At 33.5% G+C, this 12,823-nt stretch overlaps 1 protein-coding gene across 1 annotated transcript; it reads right to left on the reverse strand.

The window, feature by feature from the left end:
* Positions 1-1,753: 1,753 nt before the first annotated feature.
* LOC108362927 (uncharacterized) lies at positions 1,754-8,609 on the reverse strand. Its single transcript, XM_017616083.1, has 3 exons — positions 8,479-8,609; positions 2,035-3,028; positions 1,754-1,979 (listed from the first exon to the last, which is right to left on the reverse strand). The coding sequence occupies exons 1-3, from the start codon at positions 8,607-8,609 to the stop codon at positions 1,941-1,943; spliced, it is 1,164 nt and encodes a 387-aa protein (XP_017471572.1). The 3' UTR covers positions 1,754-1,940.
* Between the last annotated feature and the right edge of the window lie 4,214 nt (positions 8,610-12,823).

Here is a 12,823-nt window from a genome sequence, read left to right on the forward strand (position 1 = left end):
TATCTCTTATTTCTTTGAATCTGTTATCTTTTGCTTGACATATAATTAAATTTTCTTCGAATGTGTTTGTTTCTATCAGTAGAATATTATTACTTCGACTCAACGCGACAACATGTTGCATACGCGTACCTGATCTGTGTTCTAATAAGTAGTCGTAGTTTTGTAGCTCAAGCGCCCATCGAGCTATCCTAGGGTTTAATTCCTTTTTATTCAAAGTCATCGTTAACGAATTACAATCAGTAACTATTTTGAACTTTAGCCCTTGTAAATAAACTCTAAAACGTTTAAGCGCATAAGTTATTGACAAGGTTTCTAGCTCAAAACTATGATATTTTGACTCAGCTTCGCTAGTTCTTTTAGAACCGAATCCTAATGCACTTGCGTCGCAGTGCAATTCCGTTGCGTCCTTTGGATCATAAATTGCTAAGATTGGCGCTCCCAATAATTTTTGTTTAAGTGTTTCAAAACACTGTAATTCTTCCACACCAAACTGAAATTTTCTATCCTTTCTAGTTAAGTCATACAACGGCTTTGCAATGACTGAAAAATCCTTAACAAATCGCCTAAAATACGAACATAATCCTACAAAACTTTGTACGGAATGAACTTTAGTTGGCACTGGAAAATTACGAATCGCTTCTAAACCTTTTTCATCTGCCTTAAGTCCATCTTTCGAAATAGTATATCCTAAATACTTGACTTCACGTTGCAAGAATTCGCATTTGTCTAACCTCAACTCTAAATTGTTTTCAACTTACCTTTCAAAAACTTCAGCTAGAATCTCAAAATGTTCCTTTTCATTTTGGGTAGCTATCATTATGTCATCTAAGTAAATTATCACTTTGTTCTTCTTAACCATATCTGAAAAGATTTTGTTTACAAACTGCTGAAATGTAGACGGCGCATTCCTAAGCCCAAAAGGCATACGTAGAAATTCAAATTGCCCTAAAGGTGTTATAAAAGAAGTATATTTAATTGAATCTTCTTGCATGAATACGTGAAAAAAACCATTCTTTAAATCAAGTTTTGTGAACAATCGTTTGTTTGCCATTCTATCCAATAAATCATCAATCAAGGGGATTGGGTAATTGTCTTTGGCTGTTACCTTATTAAGCGCCCTATAGTCAACGCACATTCTAATTTCACCTGTCTTTTTGCGTACCAGTACGATGGGAGACACGAACTCCGACTCACTTGGTCTAATAATTTTCTTTTCCAGATACTCGTCTAACAATCTTTGCAATTCATTTCTTTCAGAATACGACAGACGTCTTGGAGGACAGTTGAAAGGCTTTTCATTGCTAACGACCAATTTCATTTCACTCTTAGTTTTAGGTTCACCTGAACGTTTTGAACTTGTATAACATTTATCTAAAATTTCGTAAAACTTTTGTACATGACAATAATCTATATCTGAACCAACTTTAACATTTGATTTTTCGTTATCAACTTTTATTAATAAAAGCTGTTTTACAAAATCGTTTTCAGCATTACATTCGAAAACTTCTTCGACACTTTCTATTTTTCCACTATCTTTATATTTCAATTTTATATCTTCGATACTTTTTATTTTTTCATTACATTTATCTTTCAATTTTACTTCTTCGATACTTTCTGTTTTTCCACTAAATTTATCTTTCAATTTTACTTTTTCGATATCTTCTACTTTTTCACTGCCTTTATCTTTCAATTTTACTCCTTTCATTTTTTTCTCTCGCCTTAATTCGAATTTATAAACCTTTAAAAAGTCTCGTCCTAACACAGCTTCATACTTTGTGGTTCAATCATCGACTACTAAACTGCAAAATATTCATTTTTTATTTTGACATAACATAAAAACTTTCCATAAGTTACAATTTGTATATCATTTAAACCAAAGTAGCAAGAATTTAACTTTAATAAAGATTTTAGATTTAGTTTGTCTTTAACGTATGATCGCCTTATGAAGCTGATTGGACTTCCTGTGTCATATAAACATTCTAAGGAAAAAGAAATATAGACATCATTTTTTATAATAAAATTAAACATTCTTACATATTCGTCGACCATATGAATATTCTTTTCATCCGTACATGCTGCCACTCGATGGTCTTTACTGCCACAAGCGTAGCATGCGCCGACGTCGCAGTTCGGTGCGATATGACCTCGACTATTACAATTGTAGCTTCTAACATCGCGCATCTGGGCACCACTCGTAGTCGTTGTTGTTGTCGTCTTTCGCCCTGCTTCAATTTTAGTGAAGGCCTTCACTAGCTGCTCCTTTGTTGTATAGCATTGTAAATAAGCTTGGGTACGCAACCGGTCGTCTGCTATGCCTTCAACTACGTATTCTACTAACTCTTCTTCACTAAGCTGTAGCTGACTTGCGAGCATTTCTTTGTCGTTAAAATATTGTGAAAATTTTTCACCGGCCTTCCATTGTCGAGTTTCAAATCGACGTCGCAACAGCAAGCGGCTTTCCTTTGAGCCGAAAACGTTTTCCATTTGGGATATTAAGGAGTTCAATTCTTCAGTTGTAAAGTTTGAAATACTGTGTAACCAACGCTGTGCTTTGCCTTTCAATTTGTTTAGCATCAATATGCGCAACTCATTTTCCTTAATATCGTAACCGCTAGCAATATTTTTAAATTGTGCCACCCAAACACTAACGTTGGTTCCGCCGCTGAACTCTGGAATCATATTTTGTATCATATCCAATGATATTGTTCGTTGGGTTACTATTGTGTTACTCGCTATTTCACTACCACTCAATTCACGCTTTAGCAGGTTTGCTTCGCGTACCAACAACTCAAAATCTATAGCGTTGATGTTTGCATGTGCATTTGTGTGTGCCGTTTGTTCTGCTGCGTTGATAGATGTCTGGTCATTTCTCTGCTCGCTTCGCTGTAACGTGCTGCAATCGACCTGAATGTTTGTATGTTCAGCGTCGACTACGATGTCGCCGGCTAGCTGCTGTGCCTGCTCACCTTCGTCATTCGTCGCTGCGTCAAAATTTTTTGATTTTTTGCGAGCATGCTCGTGAACCGCCCTACAAACGACGAATATGCACCATGTGCGCGGATATGTTCGTAGTGTGTAGCCACTGTTAGCATCTGCGAGTTTGCCTGCTCCTACATACATATTTATGTATTTACATAAAAAACTACACAGTTTCAAAATATGCGTTTTTATCAATTACGTGTATATAATTATAATAAAAAACAATCCACGTTTTATTTAATAAAAAAACAAGGCATATATTCGTTCACATATGTACATATGTATGTACACCCCGCGGCAAAAATATACCAAAAATCAACGGTATTTTGTAGACACTTCAAGCATGCACTTTATTGTACATACTAAAATTGAAAGGGCTACAAAACTACATGATTGGAATTTTTATAAAAATTGGATGGAACTGCTGATTTCTTTTAGTTTTTGTGGAAAGTTTGAAATTTGGATTTATATGGTTTTGGTTAGACAATTTTCCTTAAAGAAAATCTAATTAAAATTAACTTATAAATCCGGGTGCTAGTATCATTTTGTAGAGGGGTGTATAATTTTCATTTGGTTAAATAAGATAAAATTAAGCTAATGGAAAAACTTAAAACTAGCCATTATTATAACAAAACAGTCCACTTTTAATAAAAAAACACACAAAGTACATATCGTCGTTTAAAGTAAAAAACCGCGTATCGTCATTCTGCAAAACCGCGTAAGTGACATTGGCTGCCAAAAATTGGATTTGCTCACACAAGCTCTTGGCTCAATCCTTATACATTCGTCCTGAAATATACTAACCACAAATGCGATTGCTTTATAAAAAAGAGAACCATTTTGAAATATGAGTGTTTTTACGCTCTAGAAAATAATTTCTACAACTTCACATACGCGGTTTTGCATTTTGCTGATACGCGGTTTTGCACTTTAAACGACGATATTCATTTCCATACTCATATGCACGCAGGTACAAACAGTAATGGAAAAGTAGGCACAATAGTGCCATTTTTGGCACTTTCATTTACAGAGGCACTTTTGGCACAATTCATCCCGTTTTGGCATAATCATAAAATACAGAAATTTAAAATAAAAGGCTACTATATAACAAAAAATCACATACCACACTACAGATTAAAAAATACAAAAAGTGAAAATTAAAAGCACTAAAAATTAAAATAAGGGCCGTGAGAAATATTTACAAACCGCTGAATTCTATTGTGAATACGCAGTATGAAAAGTAAGTTTTCGCAACAACAAGCTTTTAATTAGGAATTTTTAGAAAGATTCTAAATTTGCAGTTTTATAGTCCATTAAATGAAATTGCAAGTTTCTGCAATATTCCGATGATTTTCGATATTTTTTTTTTGACCTTGTCACACATTTTCATCCACTAAAAAATTTTCGAACACACTTTATATGGAAAAAATGCATGAAATTGTAAACTTGGAATCTCCTTAAAAATTCTGAATTTAAAGTTTGTTGTTGGAAAAACCTGCTGAATTTTTATGATTTTGTGCAAAGTTTAAAATTACGATTTTTGTACATATATTGTATTTATTAAATTATGAATTAGACTTTTATATAAAATCATTCGAAAAATAATCAATAGGCGAAACTGGTCAAAATGTCTCACTGCCATTATTTCGCATATAGGTACATTATATATATAAAATAATAGCCGTTTTCATTGTTCGGAGTTAACTCCAAAACTAATGCATAGATTTTATTCAAATTTTCCGAGGTATGCAAGGTATCATATATGGTCCTATTATAGGCAACCGGAAAACTCGGTAGGTGGCGCTAAGGTCGAGTTATTTATAAAAATCGTATTTATTAACCGTTTTCTTTTGAATTCAAAATGTAAGCTACCAGCATGATGGCAAACACGTTTACCAAAAATAGACCCGCTAGGTGGCGCGGGAGTCGAGTTATTTATAAAAGTCGTATTTTTGAACCGTTTTCTTTCAAATTCAAAAGGTATAGTTTCAGCATAATGAAATATACGTTTACCAAGAACGGAGCAGCTAGGTGGCGCGGGAGGTGAGTTATTTATAAAAGTTGTATTTATGAACCGATTTCGTAAGCATGATGAAATAAGCACTTGCGAAATACGGACCCGCTAGGTGGTGCTTGAGTCGAATTATTTATAAAAGCCGTATTTATGAACCTATTTTGTTAATACACATACGAAACTTTTATTACTTTCATAATGATTTTTTTTTCATTCGTAACATATTCAGCCTTATCATGAGTTTCATCTTCCCTTTCGCATTTGGTATGGTTTCTATGGGGGGAATCAAAATTTTCATGTGAATTTTGTTTCGGGCTAAACTCAGGATAAGGAAGATTACATACATACAATGATAGCCATTTCCGTTTACCGGACTAAACTCAAAAACCACTCAATAGAGCCCAGTCAAATTGTCGGAGGTCTTATTATAGGCTACTAGAAAACACGCTGGTGGCGCTGGAGTAGAGTTACTTATAAAGGTCGTAATTATTAAGAGATTTCGTTCAAATTCGCAACGTGACCACCTGTATTATGAAAAATTCCTTTGCTAAAAATGGACCCGCTGGATTTAGAAAGTCCGTATTTTTTATAAAATCTGATTGGAATTCATAATTCGTATTAATTTCATGACAAGCAAAGATTTTGCAGAACAGGGACCCAATGGATGACGCTGCACCCGAAATATATAGAAACCCCCATGGGGTTGGTTTATCTTAGACGAATTTACTTTTCAGATGGCTAAATCATGGTACACCGGACCAATGCTGAAGTTGCAGGATCATAGAAGAATATTGCGTACGCTTGGCAGAGATCTCACATGTGGAAATAAGACCATAGGTAAAACGCATTACATCGAAAGGGATTAGTATTCCATATGGAATCACAGCGCTACTATTCTTGGCATATGTCTGAGGAGGATCCGTTTTTTAGTTGTTTCAATTTAAACTAAAAATGTTTACTTTACAGACTGCTTTTGTTTTTAAACGCTATTTTTGAATTAGCCAACGCAAAAGATGTTATTAGGCGCCACGAAGCAAGCGGGCATTTGCTAGTATGTACATATATGTGTGTAAAAATGTCATAATACCTATATTTCGGTGCATTTCCCCTCCGTAATTATAATTCTGTGAAATTTTACTATGAATTTATGTATATGTCTAAGGAATCCTTCATACGAGTGATTTAATGTAATAATTTCGCTAACTAATAATTATTATATTACTTCAGTGTAATTTCAAAATATGATTTCTTAAAATATATTGTTCTTAAAACGCCTTAAAAAAATTTTATTTTGAGGCACTTTCAACTTGTTTTCGGCACTATTTTTGAAGACCATTTGGCACATTTTGAAATTTTGAAATTCCATCCCTGGGTACCAGTATGTCACTTTCATTTGTTGATATACATACATACATGCAAATGTTCTAGTGCACCCAGTGTGCTTGCTATGATTTGCCGCTATTTTATTTCAACTCTTCTTTTTGGTTTTACATTTTGCTTCACAATAGAACTCAAGCCCTGTCGCCGCTGTAGCATACTCTACTTCGAATGCTGACGTGTTTGTTTTGTTGCGCAGCCTGCTGTAGAACGTTTTATGTTGATGTCAGTAGGGGGTTTGTGTTCCTTGGACGCAGGGATGCCGTTTGGATCTAAATAGATCCAATTGGATACATTTTTAGACGAATATTTGCGGGATACTTATTTTTGCCTATCAGTATAAATGTGGATACTTTTTTAAATAGGCCAAAATTTTATATTTTCTATAGTTTTTTTCGTTCAAAAATAGATTTTCATTAATGACGTTTTCTAAATGTTATAAAAATCGCTACTTAAGCGTGAAATTAGAGCATTTTATTTTTTGTGAATGAAGCAATGAACATATGAAGAGATCTCACTAAAGCAGTGTAATAAGAGCTTTAACAGACGGCAGCGTTGATCCGGATCAACTCGGGAATTAACTGCAGTTAATCCGGATTAAGTCCCAGTTAATCCCGATCAACTCGGGATTAAGTCGAAAAAAATACCGATCAACGCTGCCGTCTGTTTAAGCTTTTAGGCGCAATTGTTTAGTTAGCTAAAAAATGCTTTAAGCAAGATCTTAATATATATATATATAAATTAAATATATCTCTTTCATATCACATATCTTCATTTGTTAATATAAAAAGAAAGAAGATCTCAATGTAGTTTAAAATACACTATTTAAAAACTAAATTTGATTTATTTAAGTTAATTTTTATGAATTTTACTGAAAAGGCTTTAAATACACTCTATTTTTTTTTTGTTTATTTGCGCATATTAAGAAAGGTAAACATTTTCCTCTTTTAATGTGTGCAAATTTGCACACCGTGTACTTTAACATACCAAATTTGTCGCAGAGCGCAAAATAACACATAAAATGTTTAAAATAGAGTAAATGTAAGCCCCTAATATTTATTATTTGTAGGAAATGTATTTTTAGTTTCAAAATTTTTGTCACTTTAAACATTTCATGTGTATATTTTAAAGATCTCAAGTTCAAAATCGAATCCTGAACATCTTATACGTATGTATATTAATACAGATTCCTGTTGAAGAATAGATATTTTTCTGTAGTAGTTTTACACACACTTTTCATAGTGTACAGGTACAAATATAACATATTAATTACTATTTTTTATACTTACTTTGCAAAATACTTATGTATAAAAGATTTAATTTGTAAATTGAAATTACAGCACACACACACACGTAGCCTTCGCGTCATCTAACCACACACTAACACACACACACACACACAAAAGATGGGGGGAGGGGTCGGGTAGACGGCGCTGTATGCTCACAACTGCTAGATGGTGCGGTAGCTCGACGTCCCTCCGCCGATCAAGTTTGGTTGGAAATGAAAATGTGTGTGTTTTGCTCACAACCGCTAGATGGTGTGGGTAGTACATGATTGTGAGGGTTATACTTACATTTTTCTGAAGTACGAAAGAAATGAAATTTTTTTGTTTTTTTATTTATCTAGCTTAAAAAATGGTGTTACATAAATTAAATACTTTTAAAAATAGTGTTATATAAATTAAATATTTTTTCGACGGATTTATATCGTTGATAGAAAATGTGACATGCACATGTGTTTACATCTGTTATGTCATCGTTTGACGCCCACATACAATCTACTTTATATAAACCGTATATTGAATATTTGAAAGGGTGGGCTGTGTCATACGGCTACAATTCAGAAATCATATCCTTGAAAAATTCTATGTGTTCTTTGTCCAAGAAACATTGGTATTTAATAACCATATTTTTTAATTCGATTGCTAACATTGTTTGGTCTATTTCCTTTAACAACTTTTCAATTACTAATTAAAAAATATAAAAACCAAATATATTTACTATTACTTTTTTATTTTAGTTGTAAATTACAATTTTTGAAAATTTCTACATCATGATCTCTTATTGTAACTATTGCATACTTAGATTGAGCAAACTAAGCATTATACCATTTTACTATATCTACCGTAAACATAGCGTTTGGTTGAAATATGTCATAAACGTTTAATTTAAACTCGAAGCATATACCAGTAATTGCTTCATCTTCTACGGTGTAGTCGTCTTCTAAGAACTCAGCCATGTCTGTTGATAGACACTCTTCTATGGAATCGAAAAATAGATCGTCCAAGTGCCACGCCTTCATCCTCAGTTTTTAACAATAGATCGATTTTTTTACAGATCAGATCAAATTTTAAGGTCTTCATTGTAATATTTTCATCACAATTCAAGTACAGTTCCATTTATGCAAACGACACAATTAACTTATTATCTTAACTGGATTTGACTAATATTAACCCAGATTCACACACATGCGGTATAGCGCTAGACAGCGCTGCATGCTATCAGCGCAAAACACATGGAAACCCGTATATTATTTAATGGAGAAAATAAACCTTATCAACACTGGATGTGGTGCAATAGGAAAAAGCAAACGTTATGTAAACCATCCGCATATAAAAGGACATATTATATAAAACACTTGAAACTATGAGTGAAGAACAAGTTATAGTCAGTGTAGCCAGAACTTTTTGGGCCGACCGGCTAGATTGGCAAAAAAAAGCGGCTAAAATGTTTTAGTGAAATTTCACATAGACTCTGGCAAAAAACGGCTAAAATGTTTTAGTGAAAATTCACATGCTTTATTTAAATAAATCGCAAGAAACGAAAGACTAGTTAACACCATTAATTTATATCGAGTGTATATTCCTCATCATCAAATGAATCACTATTGTATATATCACCTGAATTCATTAATTTTAAGAGATCGTCATCTACAGTAAAATTATGGCAGCATTTTTCTTCACATTTTAAACCGTATCTTATAAATAAAATAGCGTTTAACGTTTTAACGCACATTGGATTTCTTTGCTTAGTTTTTATTATATTCATTGAACTAAATATTCGCTCTACTTCTGCATTACTTATAGGCAAAACAAGAAAACTAAAAAGTAGGTTGCAAAGGTCAGCAAAAGGGTTTTCTCCTAGGGCATTTCGAAATTGATAAACTTCGTCCCAAAATTTTACAGTTGAGCCTAAATTACTCCAGGTATGTAACGTTAACCGTTGCCATTGCATCTCTATGGATGTTATTTCGTCGGCATTATATTTGCGTTTTTGTTGCTGTAGTTGAACAAATACTTTTGGTTTAATTACTCTTAATGCATTTCCAACCGAAAAAAGTCAATTTTTTTAGTGCGGCAATATTTGTAAGGGAGGCGTTGGCGTAATTCCTTTATTAAAGTGATAATAAAATAGCGACCATTTTCTCGAATTATTTTCTCGGCTTCGTGGTCAAAAGCGTTTGTGCTTACTTTTGTTTTTAAATACTCTTCAAAACTGTGATAAAACTGAGGAAATGGAGCAAGGTATGGTTCCAACGGGGAGCATATAGGATCAAATGTGTCCGCGCTAATAACCACTAGGGAGCATAGATGCGAAAGTAAAACATTGAGTTCATTAAAAATCTTCATTGGGTCTGCATTATTGCTTTCGAACAACTTGTTTACTTTTTGCACCTGAAAATTAGGCAAATAGTAAAATCGGCTAAAAACGGCTAACTTTTTTTTACAAACCGGCTAACAAATCGGCTGCCGGCTAGATCGAATTTTCTCCGGCTAGTTGCTATCAAAACCGGCTAAATCTAGCCGGAAACGGCTAAAATGGCAACGCTGGTTATAGTTATAGATGTGCAAGGATTTTTTATTAACAAATTCTTTGCAAAGGAGTTGAGCATTGTTGGATCTGATTTGGAAATTAAAACCTTTATTATAAAATCACCTTGTGGATATTTGCATTTACCGTTGAAGGATCGAATCAGTCAACTGGCTATATAACAATCATCATGGATTAGAGTGGAAAGATGGTGAAGCTTCATTAAAAGATGTTAAAAGATATTTAAATCAATGTCTTAAAGGGAAGGAAGATAAGACAAATGTCTATGTAAAAGGATAAGTAAAAATTAAATGGATACAAGATATACTTAAAAAGATATTAATATATTTAATTTAGATGATTTGAATTGTCCAAATATAGAAAATTTGTATAAAGCTAATATGAGTGTGAACAATGAAATTAGTATTTGTGATTATCATAAGATGAAAAAAGTTCTACCAAATTATTGTAAATGTTCAGAAAAAAGTTATTTTATTTAAAAATTTTATAACCAATTATATGAATAAAGAAAACATAAACTAAAATGTAATTCTTTTTATTTCATAATATACGGGTTTCCGTTTTATATTATTCAACGTTTGCTTTTTCCTATTGACCCCATCCAGTGTAGATAAGGTTTTCACTACATACGCTGTAGATAAAGTTTGGTTTTTCCAATAAATAATATGAGTCATATCCGTTTTAGATAAAAAACTTAATACAAAAGCTAGTGAGGGATCGGTAACTTTATCAATTCAAAACATTTAACGCAAAGAAGTAAATACGGATAAAGTAAAATACTAAAATGGATAGCGTTCTATTAAAAATTAATTCAACTCAATCGAAAAATAATAATTTAAAACCAATACTTTCATTAACCCTAGAACACACACCCAGAAAATACCACGTAAACACACACCCGGGATACGTTTGTACCCGGGACCTTATTTTGCGGTTTTTTTAATGCTTATTCAACCGATTTCTATGATTTTTTTTTTGAAATGTATATTTTAATATATAACAAGTATTTTGTCTTTTGTTTCATTCGAATATTCCTACTGGTTCCAGCGATATGGGCAAATAAAGTCAGGACATGCAACAGTGGATTTTTGTTTTTGTTGTTGTCCTGATAAATGCAAAACAAAATAATATAATTTATAATAATATACTTGTAGAGTAACAACGAATACACATTTTGGTTTTTATTTCATTGAAATATTCTACCTGGTTCAAAAGATATGTGCAAAAAGGTCGCGCAAGGTATGGGTACGTAGGTAGCAAATACACTGGTATAACTGGTTTTTGTATTTTATATGCAGCTGCAAGGGTTGTTTTCACACGAGGTGTTGTTATAAATGCTGCCTGTTGATATTTTCATTATTGTTTTGGTGCTCAAAAGTGTAAGAAGTGAAAATATAAGTGAAAATAAATATAACTGAAACTATAAATAACTGGATACGAAATGACTTCAAGAAGAAACGAATATTTATCAAGTGCAGCATATAGAAGGTAAAAAATGTAAAATAAGCAACAATGTAAACATATACTAATTTTTTTTATTATGCAGGCTAACTGAGGAACAGCGAGAATCATATATACAATCTTTATTTGATGAAATTTGTGACGATGACGCTCCCTATGACTTTGACTCAGAAGATGAAGAAGAAATTCAAATCAATGACATTGAAATTGCTGATGACGATGCTGAAGTTTCGCAAAGTGCCGCAGAAGTATTACCTGATTATGCGGACTATGAGGATGATGAAGAAGACGATGAAGAAGAAGAAGTAGAAGAAAATAATGAATTACCTGCTAGTGCCGAAAAATTTGTTGCACGTGATGGTACTGAGTGGATGAAAGAACCAAATGTAAGTCGTCAGGTACTCAGACAAAATATTATAAGAGAACGTTCTGGACCAGCTAGATGCACTGAAATGTTGTCAATAGAGCAAACATTCAAATGTTTCATGAACGTTGAAATGGCTGATATAATTATGCGCCACACAAATAAGTTAGCAAAAGAAACTTATAATGCTTACAACAATGCGCATCCAAACACAACTCCTAAGTCATGGACGCCTGTGTCAATAACAGAGCTGTATGCATTTTTTGGCATACTTATTATGACTGGTGCGAACCATAGCAATGGAGAACATGTTCGAGATTTATGGAGCGTCAAAAACTATCCTTTATATCGCGCCACAATGGGAGTCAACCGTTTCTGTTCGATATTGCGGTTCCTAAGATTTGACGATAAAAACACTCGTGCAACACGCTTACTAACTGATAAAGCAGCACCGATCAGTGAGTTGTGGACGATGATGAACAATAATCTTGCTGCACATTACAAGCCCAGCTCATGCTTGACGATTGATGAACAATTATTTCCTTACCGTGGACGCACACGGTTTACGCAGTACATACCGTCAAAACCTGCTAAATATGGTATCAAGGTTTGGTGGATTTGCGATGCCACAAATGCATATCCACTGCATGGACAAATATATACTGGCCAAGCAGAAACTGGTAGGGAAACGAACCAAGGCGAACGAGTGGTGAAGGATTTGTCTGCCAAATACCAAGGAAGTGGCCGAAACATTACAATGGACAATTTGTTTACGACCTTGCCAGTTGCAGAACTGC

The sequence above is a fragment of the Rhagoletis zephyria genome, unplaced genomic scaffold (genome assembly GCF_001687245.7).
Source record: "Rhagoletis zephyria isolate East Lansing unplaced genomic scaffold, Rhagoletis_zephyria_1.1 Rzeph_scaffold_01143, whole genome shotgun sequence".
Lineage (NCBI taxonomy): Eukaryota > Metazoa > Arthropoda > Insecta > Diptera > Tephritidae > Rhagoletis > Rhagoletis zephyria.